The 21,182-nt window shown below is 41.0% G+C and overlaps 1 protein-coding gene across 5 annotated transcripts in view; it reads right to left on the bottom strand.

Annotated features, from left to right (window-relative positions):
• Window positions 1–832: 832 nt before the first annotated feature.
• The window catches only part of LOC118215256 (thrombospondin type-1 domain-containing protein 4-like), a 56,461-nt gene continuing 36,111 nt past the window's right edge, over window positions 833–21,182 (bottom strand). For 4 of the 5 annotated variants that reach the window (XM_035395848.1, XM_035395851.1, XM_035395850.1 and 1 more), the window contains 11 exons: window positions 11,569–11,773; window positions 8,751–8,926; window positions 8,427–8,526; window positions 8,102–8,266; window positions 7,792–7,921; window positions 5,696–5,900; window positions 5,174–5,347; window positions 4,697–4,870; window positions 4,354–4,533; window positions 3,655–3,799; window positions 3,131–3,273 (listed from right to left, as the gene is read on the bottom strand). In XM_035395848.1, the coding sequence (XP_035251739.1) occupies window positions 3,131–3,273; window positions 3,655–3,799; window positions 4,354–4,533; window positions 4,697–4,870; window positions 5,174–5,347; window positions 5,696–5,900; window positions 7,792–7,921; window positions 8,102–8,266; window positions 8,427–8,526; window positions 8,751–8,926; window positions 11,569–11,773 (1,797 nt within the window). Of the gene's footprint in view, window positions 3,274–3,654; window positions 3,800–4,353; window positions 4,534–4,696; window positions 4,871–5,173; window positions 5,348–5,695; window positions 5,901–7,791; window positions 7,922–8,101; window positions 8,267–8,426; window positions 8,527–8,750; window positions 8,927–11,568; window positions 11,774–21,182 lie in introns of all 5 variants that reach the window. The other variant, XM_035395849.1, reaches the window with a different exon arrangement.

Below are 21,182 nucleotides of genomic sequence, written 5' to 3'. Positions count from 1 at the left end.
TTATCAATTAGCCCAAACAGTGTAATGTGATATGAGGATATTTTATATATTTACAGCAGTTTATGATGACCGGTAAGCTTAATAATGACTGGTATAGGGACATTTGGGCATTGCGTCTTTCTTGCTTTGGACATGTGGTCCAAAGCAATACAATACACTTCACATAATTGCAAAGCAGCTACAGTGACGTCATGCCCCCAGAGTGCATGTACATGTGTACATTACCTGATTATTCTTCAAAATGTTTAATCTTATGTTTAGTCTGCATCCTGAGACCACTGCATTCAAGGAAAGAAATGCCAGTGTGATGTGAAAACTGAAATTTATGATTAGAATTGTGAATAAATGTAACAAATATAAAATTAATAATTTCCTCTGGAAGCTTCTGGAATCATAACAGCTCTGTACAAGCTGTCCAGGAATTAAATTAAGTGTTTCTTTAGACCACAGACCCTCACATGCCCCTGTACCACCAATTGTAAAGCTGACAGGTCATCATAAACATCTTTATATAGAATGTATGGCACATAATAGTCATCTAGTCCAATCAAAAGCATACGTCCATCCATCCCAGGAAATAATCCAGAAAGTGTACTTTTTAACAATCGTTTTAACATTAAGTTTAGCCAGAGCTAACATGTAATTTCATAACGTTTGTGTATACTGTGTACATTTTTAAATCACAGCATGAGAAAATAACTAAGCACTTTGTGAATATCAAATACAAATACAAACCATGACTAACTTTATTATTATTGAATATACTATCATGTGAGGTCAAAAGAACGAAGAAAAATGTGTATTTAACTTACTTAAGAAATACCAAAGCACGTTAAAAAAAGTTTTCTTTAATTATGTAAACGTTGTGACATCAAAATATTTTTAAAAAACTCAAACCAGCAAAAACAAAAACAAAAAAAACAAAAACAAATGAAAAACATCAAAAACTGAGGTGACAAGCCAATAAATGCTTTGTGCTCATTGACTGGAGAAGAAATAACACCAAAATATTTCATGTCAATGTATTTTTCAATATAAGATAACATACTGTATCACTCACTGACATTTCAGGTTACCTCTGTTACCAGCTCTTCCTGTTGGTAAGACAACATATGATGACCACGCATTTCTTAACAGTACCTGCCTGAATAATACTGTTCAGTTTGAATTGCATCTTGTACGGATTATGAAAGACCTATTTTACAACACATTTTGTAACACTTCAAGTAGGCAGGAAATATAACTGTCAATTACTGAGCATTATTATGCACCAATGTGTAGCTGCTGATTTGTGCCAAATAACATAAGTATATTGCCTACTAAAAATAGCCCTTTGGAACAGATATGAGTATGCAGTATGACTTGTTTTACATCCCATTTGGAACTAGCTTCAGTATTTACTGTCCCTAAAACATACAATAAAACAACATTATTTCCATAAAAGAAAATATTGGGCAAATTGCATAGTACATTGTCATTTTGAAATGTAAGTTACCTGACAGTGACTCGAAATCAAATTCTAATATCGGATTCTATTTTAATTCAGCGAAACTGATAAAAACCTCTGGTTGTGGGCACCACTTTAGGGCTGAAAAGACCAACTTTATAATATATCTGATGAATGTCTTAATCTACGGAATCAAATACCAGTGAATTAAATACAATGCCCACAAACTAGTATACTGTACATGGGTAGGTGAAAAAGAGGTCAAATAATATATAAAATTAAGAAAGTCATGTTCACATATGGAATTGCTTTTGTCATCCCGCTGGTCCACTATTCGTGACTGGATGATGTGCTGGAACAACAGTTTCAGTTGCTTCACTCAAATAGGACAAGCCAATCTATTAGTACCTACAGGCCAAACAAACATTAATTACAGCATTTTGGACCAGCATATAATAAAAGTTTTCTCCATTATTGTAAATAATGCACAAATATCCTGCAGAGCAGTTTCAGAAGTGAACTTTAAGGGATACTTCAGTAACAATCTTAAGTGATATGTTACATAAATATGCATGAATTACAGGCAACATGATTTACGTGCATGCATTCACATTTACATGCAGAGTAAATTCTGGTGATGTAGTGTCAGTTTCATCAGCAGCAGCTGGGAGACAGGCTCAATTCTGAGATTACAAAAACATCAGTTGTAAGTAATGAAGGCAATATTTCAATTATAATGTATAATGTATACTATAAATTATTTTCTTTATTTTTACCCTTATTTTTATAACTTGAGTTGAACCTGTGCTGCAATTTTTCCATCTGTCTTTGGTAAAGTTAAATTCTGCGTAACTTCTAGAAAAGTTATCTAAAACATTTACGAACTCAGAAAACATTTTTAATCAACAAATAACAAAACTTAGTAAACCTCAATATATAATTCATAATTTCCTCATAAATATGCATTTTATAAAGTGATGAGGCATACAAAAGTAGACATTCTATACATAATGTTGAATATAAAAGAATACAAAAAATAAGAACTGAACAGATTTTTTTCAGTACCCCTACTGGTAAAACTTTGATACTGCAATAGCTGTTACCATGCAAGTGAGGCATTCTACCAGGCAGCTCAGTCCTTCACAGCCAGCAAGAATACAGTACAGTTACAATGTCAGAATCTGGGAAAAACCCTCCAAATAGAAACTCTGAAACAATGCACCGTGTTCTCCATGGCTCCCAAAATGTTTTTGAACTTAGCGGAGATTGACTTTACCTGTAGATGAGACCTGAAATTATCTGTCATTTCACAGTTTATCTTCAAACAACGTAGGCAACAAGCATAGCACCTGTAGCACATGAATTCGGACATGAACTCACTCCTTTTGAGCTGCGGGCAATGCCAGAGAAATCTCGCCCATTGCACTGCTCGCACCCTTTTGTCCAGGCAGTTTTTCGCCCATTTCCATTGAAACCCCAGCGTGCGCTCCAAAGGGTCTAGTATGTCAATTCCTTGGCACCTTCTTAGTTATCAGTGGAGGTGTTGTTCAAGTACACTGTGCCCACAGTGCCCTCCAGGACTTCTAGCCCAGAGGCTGGCTGTTGACTGTGTCAGCGTGGTCATCTCAGGCTCGGTGTGGAGACAGTTTTTGGGCTCCCCCGAAGATGGCCCTGAAGGAGATGTCATCTGCGTCCTCGGTGACCTGACTGCTTGCGGGACACTCGCATGCAGGACGCACAACAAGCCGTCTTGTAGTAATTATACACACACAGCCGCGCTTGAACCACCACGTTGCAGTTGAAGTATTTGTCTCCACAGTTCTCATCTGAAACATACAGAAAATAAGTATTCAATGTAAACCTCACCCAATAAAAAACTGTACATCCATTCTATCTCCCCAGGTAATAAATAGCTACTCAGTCTGAATGAATTTAAATTTAGTCCTTAAACTATTCTTGTAAAGTACTTATATTGTTTTGAATGGCAGTGGCCTGTGAAATAACCATATTTCATGGCAAAGGGCGATGTGGTTCCCTGTGGGGTGCACTCTTGGAAGCAGTGCCATCAACAGGATAACAAGTCTAACACATAGTCAGCACCCAGCCACAATGTCACCCTGACTTGGCTGTCTGTGACATGCTCACCCTGCAGTGGCAGAGGTCACATGTCACGCGAAGTAGGCATGGCTTTTTCGGAGGTCACTGACCTATCTCGGGGACGCAAGGGTCCGGACTGCAGGCGTCCCGCTCCTCCGGCCTCAGCTGGGCCTCGCAGCCCTCGCTGGGCACCATGTCGTCCGAGAGACAGCGCACCTCTCGCACGCGGAACCCCCCCTCGCACGTTTTGGAGCACTGCAGGGGCACAGACCAGTCAAGGCCCTAAAAAAACACTTTACATGCGCCAACCACTCGCATAATATATCTGTTAAGATGTCAAATGGCACAATATTACGAAAATTCATAGCAGCAAGTACATTCACTATATAACTAAAGTTATGTGTTTCAGTGAAAATGTTACATGTATATATATATATATTTTTAAAAATCATTAAATGCTCTTTGTACAGGTGAATGTGAGTGTGAAGTGTGAAGTGGTTGTTCTTGCTTCTTATTCCCAGTGTAGAGGGTATTCCTGTTAAAAACAATGTTAAAGCTGGTCAAACTAGTTAAGCTGTGTTTGACACTTCCAGCTGTTTCTAACTGGTCAACCAACTTAACCACCAGCTACAGTCAGTCCACCAGTTTAGCCACCAGCTTTAACCAGCTATGACCAGGCACAGACCACTTAAAACCAGCAATAGACCTGGTCTCAGTTGGAATTTTCAGCAGGGACGTGTGTATCTAATGTATCTAACAGGACTTTTGGCTTTGATGGTGCGGTACACATGCCCCTCCTGAGGACTCACAGCGCTCCAGTCGGTGTGGTACCACTTGGCACCACAGGCCTTGAGCTGGCAGCTCTGCTGGCTGGAGGGGCGGTCCAGAGATGAGCACTCATATGGGGGCAGCACCGTGAAGCCTTCGTCTGACATCATGAGGCACACCACCTCCCTCTGCTGGCTGCCCAGGCCACACTCCGCAGAGCACTGCGGGAGAGACAGCCATCACACGCATCACTCAGATCCCACATGTCACACACCTCAGGACAGCCACGATGAGCACACAACGCTGTGACACACCAGAGGAAATGCAGTCATCCTGCGCTATATGAATGAACTGAGTAGGGGTAATAAGAATGTCATTACTCACTTGGCTCCACTGTCCTGTGAACCACTCAATACGACTGTGACAGGGGCCGTTGTTACACGCTTGGGCCTCTGGAGGGCGCACCTGTCCACAGCCCTCCAGGGGCAAGCTGCTGATCTGATTGGTTAGGCACAGCACGCTCCGGGTTCGCACTCCCATTCCACACTCAGCGGAGCACTACAGAGATGCAAGACAACACCTCACTGCAGAGCGCTACACAAGCACTCAGCAACACCAACTACTGAAGACGGACCACAATGCACACATCTAACTTAGTGTGATAGAGAGAAACAAGATCATAATTCTGCATATCTATGGCCTCAGAAGGCAGCAGTTTCTAAAGTGGCTCAATGAGGTGGCGAAGAGATCGGCAGAACCCTCCGATATCTGAAATACTCATGTAATAGACTAATGGATGAGTGCAGAGTGGGCGTATAAATAAAGCCATTGTCTGTGACACAAGTTGCCGGTGGGCAGTACCTGGCTGCCCCACCCTGTGAAGAACCAGCTCTTGGCGCAGGCGCCCATGTCGCAGTTCTCCACGTCGTTGGGCCGCAGCTTCATGTTGCACTCCTCGTCGGTCACGAAGTCGCCCACGTTGCTGACGCAGCGCACCTCCCGGGACTTCTGGCCCACCCCACAGGGAACCGAGCACTGTGCAAACACAGGGAAGGATCGTGGGACGCACCACACATTTACACCAGATTGTTTACAACTGGGCCTGCACATGCACGTCTGTTCTCATAACAGGCAAACAATCATTGCCCACTGTCATCAGTACTATGACGGCCAGGGATTTAGAAGTGTGGTCAGTACATAAAATAAAAATTTCCCCCAGAGTTCATTTGTTTTATGTAATGTAATTTTATTTTGCATTTTATATTTGAATAGAAAATGTAATGTAAGGTTACAATCTGCAGGACCGCCCAGCTGAACGTAATGCTACAGTATGCTGCTGTCGCTGACCAGAGGCACAGAGCAGCGACTGATGATGTCACTCACGGTTGTCCAATCGGTGCGGATCTGCCACTCGCTGCAGATCTTCAGCTGGCAGGTGCTGGTGGTCTCGGGCCGCTCCAGGTGGTGGCAGCGGCTGGTCTGCACGTTCAGGGTGCGGTTGGCATACACCTGCCGGCAGAGCACCTGTCTGTGCTGCATGCCCAGGCCACAGGTTCTACTGCACTCTGACCACTCGCCAATGTCCCAGCTACAAACACAAGACAGAGCAGACAGCTTCTGTGAGGCACATACTGGGTATGTATCAATAAGATTGGTCAATTTTTTGCAGTCAATCTCAGATAGCCTGGCTTTGTGAACTGCAGACACACTCATATTTTGAGCCTGGTTTTCTGTTTCTGCTTAAATACATGTCAAACCCTTGTTTTTTGCATACTCTAATTATGTTCATAATTATATGACGTGTTACCTTCATTTGATAATGCCTTTATACAACACATGGCTTTTCTATCACTGTTAGCCTTTACATATTTATCTCTGTTCAAATATATAGTTCTTTCCCGTTTCTTATGCCTAAGTGCCAGAATGCTCTGCCTGCCAACATTAAAACTGTGCAGGCTCTTATTAACTTTACTCGGGTCTCCGATTAAACACCATTAAACAACTCTCTACACCTCACACTGTAATGCCACTCCTCTTAAAAAAGTACCCATAATTCCTCTCCTCCCCAGCAGATGTTCGATTTATATGAAATGAATTAAATCACTTATACAATAAATTTATTTATGTGGAAATATTTTTGGAATTTGTCATATATTTTATATTTAAGATCTGTTTTCACATTGCACTGTGTACATGTTTTCAGAGTACTGGGAGACGTGCATCTAGTCACAAATTCTGTATTTTCTGCACCATTAATAACAAGCCTCCCATGATCTATTACTGTATAAATTAATCCATGTGATCTGTACATATGGCTACTGTGCAGAGGCATATCTAAAGCAGAAATATTTTTTTCAATACATAACAATGGAGAGACTGTTTACGGATGATGTTTTGGGCACTGTTACATCCTGCTTGAAAACCAGTAATAATAGAAGATGTTTTTTTCTCTCTTTAGCATGTCATGATAATGTATTTAGAGCACTGCCTCTTCGTTCACACAGCACAACGGCCTCTGGGCACAAACATAAATGCCACGAAGGAAGCTGCCAGACCAGATGAAAGCCAACCAGATGTTGAAGCTCAGCTTTTTATGAAACTGTAAACTGAAATATTAAAATGTAGCAGCCAGAGCCACATGCACAGTGAAAACAGAACTATTCTGGGCACCTTTTCTACTTTGAGGCCCTTGTGGCTTCCCACAGAATCATTTATGGTGGACCTACTAAATATACAAATATATTGGAGATATTTTCATTTCAGGTTTTGAAGTTTCTAAGCTAACCTGCTGGCTAGTTTATACCATCTGCAAGCATAAAAGTCGGGGAGACTAGAACATAAATCAGTTTCAACAGAATGAGCCAAAATGCCAGATAACGTATAACAGCTACCTAACTATGTGCTGCAAAGGTCATGATAGCTGTTGGGCTCAAAGCTAAGCAGAACGCCAAGCTGCAGAAATTACAGCATACAGCCCTCACTGTGCTGTTCCTCTATGGTCCTTAATATGTTAGACACGAACATAAGAAAAAACATAAGAACAGGTAATTCAACCCATTTATGCCTGACATTATGTCTCCTGTCTACAAAGAAAGGAAATCAGCTTTATATCCTTTCTACGCTCTAATTTATTCAAGCAACAGAAGATTTAAAAAATCATGTAAGTAAATGTTATGTGAGATGGTGAGTATTAGTTAACAATTTCTGTGCACTGATTGTTCAGTTTTTTTTCTGAACAGTCTGTACAAACAACAGGTCTATTCAGGTTTTACCCAGGTTGCCTTTCAAGCACCCCCCTCCATATCTGGGGTAATGCCTAGCAGGGCTAACCCAGGTGACAAAACCTGTGCAAGTCAAAGGGTTAGCTGCCATAGCACAGAACAACTCCTCATTATAGGACTTCATATGGTGGAAAATCCAGGAAGTAACATCACAAGACACAAATGAATATACAGCAGGAGAGTGGAGAGAATGCTCACAAGGCAGGGCAGGGCTGCATATTGCAAGGCTCCGCCTGTGTGCTGGGCCTGAAGGCGCTGTCGCACAGGCTGTCCGTCACCTGCTCGTGAGTGGCCCTGTGGACACAGCCGAACACTGTGTACCTGGTACCTGCAAGCGACACAGGAGTCATGTGCACTGACAAACAACCACTCCTGCTGACCCAGGGCACTAGGGACAGTACAGTAAAGCAATGAACACTTCCACTGAAACTTCATCATGCAAATGAGCTCCTGTGTAGGTAGTAAGAGGACATGCGGTGAGGAGCTGAGTCGAAGGGAAAGTTCTCACCTTTGCCACAGGAGGCGCTGCAGTCCGTGAACCCCACAAGTTTCCAGTTGTGCTCTCGCTGGTGTCTGGGTGGCTGGGGGACTGGAAATTTGTTGTTGGGTGTCTGAGGAGGGTATCTGCCTGCACCAGCATGTTCATGTCCACCCTGACTATGTAAGGTGTTTCCTGTTCAGTGGAGAGCAACCTCTGAATCCTCAAAGTCGATTAATGACAAGTACAACAGTATGGAATTTCACGCTCTGTGCTCTGTGTCTCTCCTGCTGTAATGTGAGTCGCTGTGTCTGTGGCCTTTTGTGCTTTCACAACTGGCATGGAAGACACTCACCACTGGGTCTTCTATCCAGAGGGACCTGTGGACTGACTGCATTCTCAGCAGGGAGAACAAACTCATAGTGGACTCCAGGATGGGGCTGTTGGTAGATCATCTGCAAAGATTGCAGCAATAAGTGATGTGTACATGAGCAAACCACTATGTTGTGTCCTTCATCATATAATAGGAATCCCAGTGAAATCCAGATGTAAAGCTATGATTCTGCCACAAAGGTACCACACATTTTGACTATAATGAAACACGAATATAGGTGAAATGACACAAATTAAAGTATGGGTCCAACTGGGAGTAGCTGAACTCCAGTGATTGGTAACTCACATAAACATCCAGGATCTCATTGGTGGGCCCCTCCGCCAGGAATGACTCTCCAGCAGTACTGCGTATCTCATTGGGCCGACGGTAGGTGAACATGGTGCCCACACCTTCGTACTTCCCTGGGCGGTCAATTGCATAGTTCCCATTGATGATGGAGCGACCAGAACGACTGCGTAGAGCTACATGACAGTGAGTACATGCCATTAATTTATATATTCAATTATTAGATGTCCTTTCAAGAGAAAGGCTTATGAACAATAGCATACAGTTTTCATACTGCCCTTTTGTACAGCATTATCATTACATACCCTTGCTCAAGGTACTTAATACAAACTTCAAGTCACTACTTTACAAAACAGTGAAATTTCAATTTTAATTTTTAAATTTCTGGTACATTCATTTAAATTAACAATGCAAGTCACATACTCAGTTAGCAATAAGTTCCACAACCCAATGTGTGAGCAGTTTAAACACTTGGAAATCCGTGAAAAAATAAATGTAAATCCATTACAGACCAAATTTGAGATGAAGGGTGCTCAGGCTAATGTTCAAATGAGAAATGATGGCTTTCATCAAATGTAAAACAGCAATGAATCAAGGCTTCTGTCCCTAGCAGCTTTTCATTCTTAACAGTCGTTAACTGTATTCATCACCTTCAAAGTGTTGTAAAATGTTCATGACTAACAGGTCATAAACACAATTTTCTTTTTGCTAACTTTTGATAGTATTTTTAATGTATTCAACTAGATCCTTATGGGCACATTTGTACTGCAGGATCTCAGGGCATAGCTTTATTTCTTTTACGAGTTTTGGTCTTTCTAAAAATGTCTCTTTAAATAAGGATAATTCAAGCCAATGTTCACTGAGACATTATGCCAATATAGCTTGCCCATTGGGTTGGCAACAAGGGTGTGGTCATTAACAGGAAAATTCTAATTAAACAACTTGCTCAAGGGTACAACTGCAGTACCCCACCTGAGATTTGAACCTAGAACCTACAGGTCACAAGTCCAGTTCCCTGACAGCCACCCTGCCATTACAAAAGGATTTAAGGGAGCTGTCGGTTGGCGATGGATTATCATGGGTCAAGACTCCAGCCAGCCACATCACGTCTCCACACGGTCCTCAACCCCCCAGGGGAAATTTTGGCAGTAGTCATCACCAGCTTTTGCTCACTGACCTACGAACTTGCCAGTAGTTTAACAAGATTGAAACAAGATCTGCTCAACAAGAGCCAAAACAAAGCATGGATGATGAAAGTAGGCATTGTTCTTGTGAAAATATTCCCCTGACTTAACTTTTGTCTTTATGTAGAAAAAATTCACAAAATATATTTTTCAGAAGTGTCCACAAAGGACCCAGCTTAGTTTTTAGTCAGCAATGAAATTGCCAAATGTAATTATATAAACAAATAGGGAAACAGGAGGATAGAGTACTAAAGAAAGCTTGTTTATATACTTCCCCAAAGGTAACTGGTACGACCTCGTCTACGGTCAGACCGTAGCAAGGTAAATGATAACGGAAATGGGTAGGGAAATGTACTGCAAACTGATCTGTAACTCCGGTCCCTATCTGCCTATTTAAATCTAACAAAAAATGCTGGCTAGTCTTCGAAGGTTACTGGGCACGGGGCGGCTTTGAACTCTGAACTTCGGACAGTTAGCTGATAATCGGAAACTAAAAGCCTGAATAGCGTACCACCTACGAAGCATTAGATCTCCACCCAGAGTAGCTTCAAAAACAATAAAGGAAAAATAACAAAGCAAAATAACGAACTTATGTCCCGATGGAAAGATTTTTAGTCCAGCTGGGAACACACTAACTAACCGGAGCACTATACGGCGAGTAGAGGGCAAAACGTGAGTCAAGGTCAAACACGAGCGTACCGAATTCCAATCAGCAAACAAAGCAGAGGGGCAAGGCGAGAATCGGAATCGAACATGAGAGCGAATGGTCAGAAACACAAAATCACAGGGCAAACAAACTAGAAGGGCTAAGGCAAGAATCAGAGTCAAAGGAAACGAATCGATAGTCATACACAAGATCAAATCAGCAAACAAACCAGAAGGGCGAGATGGGAATCGAAGTCAAACAAAGATAGGGTCAAATATGCAAAGTCAAATGAAGCAGTCACAAAACACACCACAGCAACCACAAGTTCGAAGAGCTAGTCTCCACTGGTAGGCAGCACACGGCGGCTTTTTCAAGCCAAGCAACCGGATACGGAAACGACCAATTAGAACCAATGACAACTGGAATGAATAAACACATGCTAAGGTACAAAATGTAAACACAAACTTACGACTGGGGTCTTAACATAACTGTCTCAGAGACCGATCTACTGCCGTTTTCCACGAAGGCCTAATTAAACCTGGCCTTAAAATAAAACCCATGCACCTCCATAGCCAGTCTTTGCCTCTGGTCACTTAATTATCGCACAATAATATTTAATGATTATGAATGCTGATTGCAAGCCAGGCCTTACGCCCAACATCAGTGCCCAACCTCATTAATGCTCTTGTGGCTGAATGAAAGCGAATCCCCGCAGCCATGTTCCAAAATCTACTGGAAAGCCTTCCCAGAAGAGTGGAGGCTGTTACAGCAGCAAAGGGGGGTCCAACTCCATATTAATGCCCATGGTTTTTGAAATGAGATGTTCAACAAGTATATATGAGTATGATGTTCAGGTGTCCACATACTTTTGTATCACAGTGTACTGCCTGAAATGTATATCACAGTGTATGACAGGCAATGCCTTAAATGCCTTCATTATCATGCTGAGAACAGCTGGGGTGAGGTTGGAGAGGTTGGTCCTACTAACCCAGGTAATTCCGGCTCTTGATCATCTCAGTGATATTAATCTTGGTGGCGCCCTCCGGGATCTCCACAATTTTGTGGTACCCCACCTTCGTTAGGGTGTGCTTGAAGGTCCCAGAGACTACTTTGCAGGCTGTGTTGTCCCCGCCGCACACTCCACACTTGTCCATCACCTTACCTGTGCCCAGAAACTCATCGCAGCCCAAACTCTAAAAGCAGAGAAGGAACAAATAGCAGTAATGACATGTAGGAGGTAGAAGGGCAATATATAAACCAGACAATAAGAATATGTGTTACCATTTTCATCTATATAACAATTTTTTAATAATAATTATTAAGTACCTGAATCAACTTCTGCTGTCGTGTTATTATCAATAATTCTATTGCTATTTTTATACTATTATTTATTTTTAAGTATAGTAAAAATGTGTCTAAAGAAAACCCCCCAAAAAAACAATCAACCTCAGATGATCTATACATATTGCTGCTATGCCTATAATATATGAACCACTTGGGATCAAATTTGTTTCTTTCAGAAGTCTTAACTCAGGACAGCTTTGAAAGGGGTAAAAAAAGCCCATAGATCTCAGAGTAGCTGGATACATAAGGTGAAAAGACAAAGTTCAAACTGGAAGTCCATAAATTCATATAGTCCACCCGTGGAAGCACTGCTGTTGAGAACAGGTGCTGCAGGAGCTGTGTCTAATCCCAAAAGGTTACAGCCAGCCGAAACACTGACATAAATGTTTCTGGAATATATTGCCCCCGCCAATATGAAGCTGTGAATAGCTGCCAGAGGTTCAGAAGATTATAACAAAACAGTTCATAGGGGGACACAAACTGTGTACTTAATGACACTAAGATTCGGGCAAAATTACCTGGTCACGTTGCCTGGTATACTGTGTTCCTATTAATCAATCCCACCCCACAGTTTACTTCAAAATAACAAAAAGACATTGTGAATTTACACACACACACGTTCGTACTGCTATACTTGTGAGGACTTCCCATTGACTTACATTTATTCCGTAACCCCTAACCCTAACCCTAACCCCAACCACTACATGCCTAACCTTAACCCTAACCTTAACCTAACTGTAACCCTAACCCTAAATCCTAACCCTAAAACAGCATCTTAAACTTGTGGGGACCAGCAAAAAGGTCCCCCCTTGCGTAATTTTCCTCATCTTTCCATCCTTGTGGGGACATTTGGTTCTCACAAAGATAGTAATACATGTCCACACACACAAACACACTCACACAGTCCCATATTGCTATCCTTGTGGGGACTTCCCATTGACTACATTCATTCCGTAACCTCTAACCCTAACCCCAACCACTACATGCCTAACCTTAACCCTAACCTTAACCTAATTGTAACCCTAACCCTAAATCCTAACCCTAAAACAGCCTCTTGACCTTGTGGGGACCAGCAAAAGGTCCCCACAACACATACGTTTCCTCATCTTTCTATCCGTGTGGGGACATTTAGTAGTATTACAAGTTCACACACACACACACACACACAAATATATATGTATACATAGTGCTGTGAAAAAGTATTTGTCCCTTCCTGATTTCCTCTCTTATTGCATGTCAGATTGAATGGTCTCAGATCTTTAGAAAAAATGCAATATTTCGACAAGGGGAACCTGAGCAAACACTAAAAAAATTTAAATTATAATTTAACTTATTTAATGCAAAAAGTCAATCAAATACCCATTTCACCCATATGCAAAAGTAATCACCCCCCTTATACTTACTAACTGGTTGCACCACCTTAAAAAGCAATAGCTGCAACCAAACCCTTCCTATAATTTGATATAAATCTTTCACATCACTCTGGAGGAATTTTAGCCCCCTCTTCTTTGCAGAACTGCTTTAATTCAAACTAATTTTTAAGTTTTCAAACGTGCTCGTTTCAGGTCCTGCAGCAGCATCTCTATTGGTTCAAGACAGGACTTTGGCTAGGTCACTCCAAAACCTAATTTATTTTTGTTCAGCCATTCACATGTTGACAGACTTTTGTGTTTTGGACCATAGTCTTGATACATAACCCAGTTACGCTTCAGCTCACAGACAGATGACTGTACATTCTCCTTAGGAATTTCTGGTTCAGAGCAGAATTTGTGGTCCCTTCGATAACGATAAGTTTTCCTGGTCCTGAGGCAACAAAGCATCCCTGCACCATCACACACAATGTTCCTACCGTGAAATGCTGTATTTGCTTTACGCCAGACATAATGGGTCCCGAGTTGTCTAATAAGTTCCACTTTTGACTTATCTGTCCATAGAACATTATGCCTAGGCTTGTGGATCAACCAGGTGCTTTTTTGCAAATGTGAGACAAGCAAGTATATTTCTGTTGGTTTGCGCCTTGCTATTCTCCCATGAATCCCATTTTTTCCAAATATCTTTCTTATTGTGGAGTCATGAACACTGACCTTAGTTGAGGCTGGAGAGGCCTGCAGTTCTTTCAATGTTCTTCTGGGATCTTTTATGACTTCCTGGATGAGTTATCGCTGCACCCTTGGAGACATTTTGGCAGACCGGCCACCCCTGGGAAAATTCACCACTGTTCCAAGGGTTCTCCATTTGGAGGTAATGGCTCTCACTGTGGTTCAGTCCAAGAAATGGCTTTGTAACCCTTTCCAGCCTGATAATATTTCAACAACTTTTCTCATCTCTTCTGGAATTTCTATTCATATTGTGCTTGTAGAAACTTTGTGGTGGCCACTTCACTCAGATGGTAAGTCTCAATATGAGTGAGATTTACATTCAACAGGGCTGGCAGCAATCAAGCTGCATTCAATCAGCTGAATCTAATTATCAATTAAATAAAAAATTTTAAAATTACTTTTTTACATGGGTAATATGGGTGTTTGATAACTTTTTTCATTAAACAAAAGAAATAATAATTTAAAAATTGTGTTTTGTGCTTACTCAGTTTCCCTGTGTCTGATATTACAAGGTCTGATACCATTCCACGCGACAAATATGCAATAATAGAGGAAATCAGGAAGGCAAACACCTTTTCACGGCACCGTATATATACACATGCACGTGCAAGCAAGTATTCTTTCAACAGAATAGAGTAAACAAACATATAGAGTATGTGGTCTAAAAGTACATAATTTAAAATGTATTTAATATAAAAACTGGATGTGGAACAAAAATAATCATTAAAAGGAGTTTTGGCTGTATTTTTACCTTTAATATTCTTAGATCAGTTTTGGATTAACATTATTTTGGGTCGAAAGAAGTAAACTCATAATGGGCTGGGTGGGGGGTGTTTGGCTTGTTATAACATGGAATAGCAGTGAAGCCAAACCTAAAAGAGAGCACATCAGCTCAGAAAGAAAAGTAATGATGCAAATAAGAGCAATAAGCATCCACAGAAGAAGCACATATCCCTCATGGTGATTCTGGCCCTAATTAAACCAGTCATAGGCAGTCAGGATTTCAGCCTTTTGTCTCTCCACAGTTTAATCACAAACACCCAGCATGCTACCCATAAACGCCCCTGTCCCAGCAATTTGGTTTCAGTGACTGCAGTGGCCATACTACACTGAAATAAAACAATTATTCACCCAGTACACCCCCAGCATTCCTGTGCTACCACTCACAGCTCCTGTCTCCCTTTGTAAGCAAATTCAAGAACCGGAGTACCGCTGCAGAGCCCAGGCTGTGAAGCTTTGCATGTTCAGTTTCTCATATAGCGTTTATTTTCAAAAGCCATAATACCAAAAACATTTAGCCAAGAATATCCATTACTGATTCAAACAAACAAACAAAAAAAAAAATACAAGATCAATGATGGTATGACAATAAATAAATATGGACGGGGTAAGACATGACTGTGGCGAGCTCTGACACACAGGAAATGATATGCCCCTCCACTGACAGCCAGGCTGCCACAAGCAATTTCATCCTTTTTTGTGAACTGCTTCGGCTTTCACAGAACAAAAGAGAAGATTTCAACCTTGCACTTCTAACCCACTGTCAGGTCAGTGGGTTCCAAACTGACTGAAAAAAACATGACCACTATTGAGTTGAGGGGTCAGGTCAGGTTATACGAAGTCATAGACCCTCAAGCTTAAGTATTATTCAGGGGAAAGATCTTTGACCCCATCCTCTGCTTTGACACTGTGGGAGTTTAAAAACCCAGGGTTGAGCAAAAGTAGGAGGTTCAAGAAACACAGATTAGCTCTTATACTTATATATTTTCCCCTTTAAAACCTCTTGGACAGAGAAAAGCTCTCAATCCAGGGCAATATCACAGAGAACACTTGAAAGGCTTGTATGAAACCAAGGAGAAAGAAAAGTATCCACAATGAGCTTGCTGAGCAGAGAGGTGACCAGAGACTGCTGGTCTGTCTGATAAAGGCCTGAATCACTACACAGGTTGTTAATGTAGGAGCTTATTATGGTGCCATTGTTCTGAATTACCCAAGAAAGACATGTCACTGGGAAGCTAATACTGTCAGAAGATAATAATGTCGTTTGATAGTTATTTGCGGGGACACAGTGAAACACTGAATTTTTTTTCATTTCATCCCATTTTTCACCACAATGTTTCCAGGTCACTGAAGCTCACCTTGCAACAGGCTCAAACCTGTAATGTCTCTGCCTGGGGGGGGTCCAGCCTTTGCTTGGGGTGAGTACTAACTTTTTGACATATTACAAAGTATCAACATAATATGAAGAGAACTCATGGCCGTTAACTGAATCAACTATTAGTAGGTTGTGTTTCACCTAAATATTTAACTAACTGGAACCTGCAATTACTTGAAAAAACATATACATACATCTTATGTCCTCACAAAATGTTCCACCAGTTATACTTTGTCTTTTTAAATCCACATTCATCTGGAAACAGTTAGACCTATCCGAGTGGTGTAATGACTGACCCACAATGTACAAAATAACTTTATAACATATGCAGTATTCAATTCAATTTGAAATGATTTAACTTTTCCTTGTGCTTTGCCAAAATAATACAGCTTTAATCTGACCTGATTTCACACATTTCCTCTTTTTTAATTTTCTTTCCTTGTAGTGCTCAATCTGAAATACACACTAGCGCCGGTTGCTGCTTGTTTTTATGCTACCAGATTTACTTTGCACTTATTGCATCAGGATGCAGGCACCCAGTTGACTAGAGGAGTTGCTATTGCAACTAGCGCTGTAACTGAATGGCCAAAACATTTTCCTCTTGAGACAATTAATGATCCATCCACTCTCTTTTATCACATTTATGTGATGCTAAATAGTTCAGAATCCCGGTCATGTTCCCTAGGCAACATGACCCAGCGTCTACCATCCCTCGCTCTGCACGGAATATAGTTGGAACTGGACATGAAAAAAACTGACATAGGGTGCTCTACCTTATAGTATTAAAGGGTGACACATGAACACCTCTTGAACAAATAGTTGCGACTGAAGCAGGTGACACCGCTGTGTCACTGCTTAGCACAGCACATGGCCGCGCAGATTTGAGCAGTCAGACCTGGAGTGGCGGCCAACGACATTCTCATACAGTCTACTCCACAAACTCAAGGGCCCTCCTGAAGAGCTCTTGAGACACAAGGCTCAACCAAGCTCTAAGATACTCTGCATGAGCTGCTCTGACCCCACTGTCTTTGTGACTTGAGTCTTTGTGTGTAAGGGTGACATTCGCATCCAATTTATGGTTCTAGGAAAAGGGTCGTTCAGTCCTTCAGTAAAAAACAAAAACAAATGACAGGCAACAATAGTGGAACTCTCCAAGGATTTCTGACTCAGGCTATTCTCAGTGTCCATTTACATTGGGTAAATAAACATCTTGTGTCTTGATTTTCAATTCTTGAAGCAGTCAGTTTTCACTGCATGACAGACAGAGAAGGCAAGTTTTCTTCTGCCTAACATTAATTGCTGAAGACATTGAAAAAATTCTGATTATGCCACAAATACAGACACCCACAAAACAAACGATGTCAGGCAGGAAATCTAAATGTTTACTGTTGGCGGCATTTTATTTAATTTTATTTTTAGGATGGAAGCAGAATGTTTTCTACAAGCCTTACTCTACAGTATATTGAAGACCACAAAATGTCTCATATTGCCTCTATACAATCAAAATTAAAAACAGAAAGAGCTGTAAAATGTTATTTCTGTTACTATGAGTCTACATCTGTGAGCAGCCTGGAATATGGACACCATTCACAGAACAATCAAACACTGCCACCTGGGGTTTGGGAGGGTTCAACGGAGGTCATGTTGATAAATTACCATCTTAAATCCCTGAGAGGTGCTTCTGTTTGTTGAAAAGGCTCTGGGAATTTTTGTTTACCATAGATAAAGGGAAATGACTAGATGACTATAAGCAGCAATTTATTTCAGTATAAGACACTAGCATAAACACTATAAAGATATACAGTTGCAATGGCACTGAAAGCAATTCAACATAATAACTTTCACACATTTCACACATGCTTGCCTGGATTTGTGCAGCACAGCACTTCACCTGCTATAATAAAACTATGAAGTGGGTGGCTACAATCTGTGCTTCTCCCTGAAAAAATGAAAACGAGTGTGAACATGAGTGCCCCCAGTGACATCAAGAGCAGATTAAGAGTAATGTTTTAGAAACATTACAGTTGATACACAATTGCTTCCTGTTGAACAAACATGCGTAAGACTGCTGAGAAATTCTGTTCTGACATACACGCACTCAACAGTTGGAAAACTGAAATTGTTTATGAGATTCCATGCTTAAGATTCAGATTAGCCTTTACACAAGAGTAATGTGGCGCAGAGGTAATTGACTAAACCCAATGGGGGAGGGGGGGTGGGTGATATTGCAACAAAGCTGCAGCCTTTAATTTGTCTATGGTGTATGCACCTGAATTCAATACTGGCTGTAGAGACACTTAAAGAACCACTGCAAAACCACAATGTATTCCACACAGCACACAAATTCCTGATTGCACTATGATTTTGGGTTTAAATCATGGCACTGTCCATCCAATGAATAACACACAAAAGCATCACTGTAAACTGTGAATGCAGCGATTACTGTCTGTGTCTCCTTTCCTGCCCTTGGAACTGGTGGATCAGGTCTCTGCTGGCCACTTTTGACTGACTACCACAGAGAGACAGAAGCTTGTGGTCTTGGTCCCCTTAGCTCAATCAGCCAGAGGTTTCTGGAATTTTCTCTCTATTATCAAGACTGGTCTTGTAGTGATATACCAGCTCATCTGGAAATGCTATTATTTCACATTATTTGACTACCGACTTGAGAATACAGCAGTACAGTGACCAACCCTGTCAGCTATTTATCATAACTTTGGCCTTACAGTGAGGTAGTTTTGGATGGGAATTATGTAAGAAAAACATGCCCACTTCCTCATACCCTGAACATCTCATTCAATCATGTCTTGATAGTGGCCAATTTGTAAAAAAAAAAACTATCTGCAGATGTTCAGAACTGAGACTATAAATAAGAATAAAACTATTAAGGTTGCATGTAACCACATTTATTTCAGTTCAAATGACTGGTGACTTTGTGCTCATGGTTAATAGCAGGTAAAGACACTATGTCTGAGCCAAACATGTGCCAAATAAGAGATGAATGTCTAAGTTGTAATAGGCTTCTTCAGTGATGGCCATATTTTGCACAGTGCTGGATCAGGAGTTCAAAAAGCCAGTTCATGGCTATAAACTTCTATGATAGAAGAAATCCCTGATATGCCGTGGGAATGTGTTATGCACATGTGCAAAGAATGTGTTTGGCAGCCATACTGGGCATGGGTTCTGACCTGACCAATAAAACGATCTTCATTCACATGAAGACACTGAAAAAAAAAAACAGTTTCAGGCAAGGAAAAGTTATATTAAAAACCTCAAAATATGCATTGAAAGGTTGTATAGGGTGCTACTGGGAGTGCCATTGCAGGTAGACTGCACACAGCAAGCCAGATCGATGAGTCAAACACAAGATCAATGTGCAAAGCTATATATTATACATAAAAACATGGATGCCAGATGAATGAGTCAATGTTGTCGAGAGTGTATGACGTGTAAAAATGTGTTTGGTGTCTACAATGGAGGTGACTTAGAAATCAGGGAAATTATTTTACACACATCGTGACACAATGAACAATTTAAAAAGTAGATTTCACATATCTCATTATTTGAAGTGAAAATATTATTTTGCAACCATTGAGTATGGCTGGCCAGGAGCAAAGATGAACAGTTTGCATTTGTATGCAGTAAGATCCATGCCTGAGTGAAGTAAAACTGAGGGGCAAACAACTGAATGCCGTGAGAATGTCCAATGAGTGTGGGAAATCTGATCACGAGTAGGCCATGTCGTTACGGGACGAAGAAAGACAAAAATAAAAGAAATAAAGAAAAAAGTATAGGCTGACATCAGCCTTATAAATTAAATTAGAGGTACTGGAGCAGAAAAGCTGGGTGCTAATTACCATCCTCACTCTGGGACCATGCAATTAAACTCTCCCATTCAATCCAAGTCCAATTGAATGTGGTTGCTGGCCCATGGCATGTGTATTGCACATGGGTGATACAGCACTGTACGATGTTCAAAAACGGCTAAAGTTTCGAGTGTTAGCCTACAACACTGCCCTTTTCACTAGCTTTCTCATCTCTATTCATATCTGTCTCTCTGTTACACGTAGAGACATAGAACTGATATATTTGCCACATTGTGGTGTCCTGAATAGAAGTATAAGCCTAACAGAGCCACCTGCTATTTAGGAAACAAAAGTTAATTTTAAGTAATTTCTCTAGAAAGATTTGGGGTGGGACATGGTGTGAATGGGAGGTGTTGAACAAGTAAAAGATTGAAAAGCATCTACTGCCAAATGACTTAACAAATTAAGTAATTTGGCCGAAGAAGCAGCATTAGAATAAGGTATCCCAGCACATGAATCTTTAGGGTGGGCACAGCTTCACATTGTAACGTTGGCTCCATTCCATTAAGCTGGCAAGGGTCTGAAATTGTATTGAATTTGTGGTGCATTGCGACTATACACTTACAAAAAACAATTGCTATGTGGATAGCTGAATAAGACAGACAGGATATGTGGACCACCATCACATTGTGGGTATTACTGAAGGACAGCTCCCAGAATCCCAGACATTACTGAGTCATTCAACAGACTCTAAATGCTTTTCCCAATCAGAATGAAATTCTGGAAGACTTGTGTGCTTTGCATTGAATGGCAACCAGTGCAATGAGCTGAGCTTGTAACCACTAATGAAACATAAGCTATTGTTCCTTTTTTCTAGGACAGTGTCTTAACTGTTGTTCCCAAATATTATTTTGTTTCTAAAAAAAATGAATCACACAGATAAATCAAAAACATAGGGCTGAAAACTGGACTTGAATGTTAAGTGGTCTGTTAAAATGGGTAGAAGATCAACATGATAGAGAACACTGTCCTGCAAGCAGCTACACAGAGACCAGGCGTAGAACAAAATACCACAATCCCTGCCCCGTGCCAAGGGCAGTGCTGCAGTGTAAACACACTGAGCTTGTTAACCTTTCTAAAACAGTATCAGCAGCATTGTTTTTACAGCTAAGAAAAACTGACTGGGTTTCTTTTAACTTCA

Source organism: Anguilla anguilla, chromosome 16 (genome assembly GCF_013347855.1).
Source record: "Anguilla anguilla isolate fAngAng1 chromosome 16, fAngAng1.pri, whole genome shotgun sequence".
Taxonomy (NCBI): Eukaryota; Metazoa; Chordata; class Actinopteri; order Anguilliformes; family Anguillidae; genus Anguilla; species Anguilla anguilla.
Note: the sequence above shows the minus strand (reverse complement) of the source record. Positions and strands in the feature narration are given on the sequence as shown.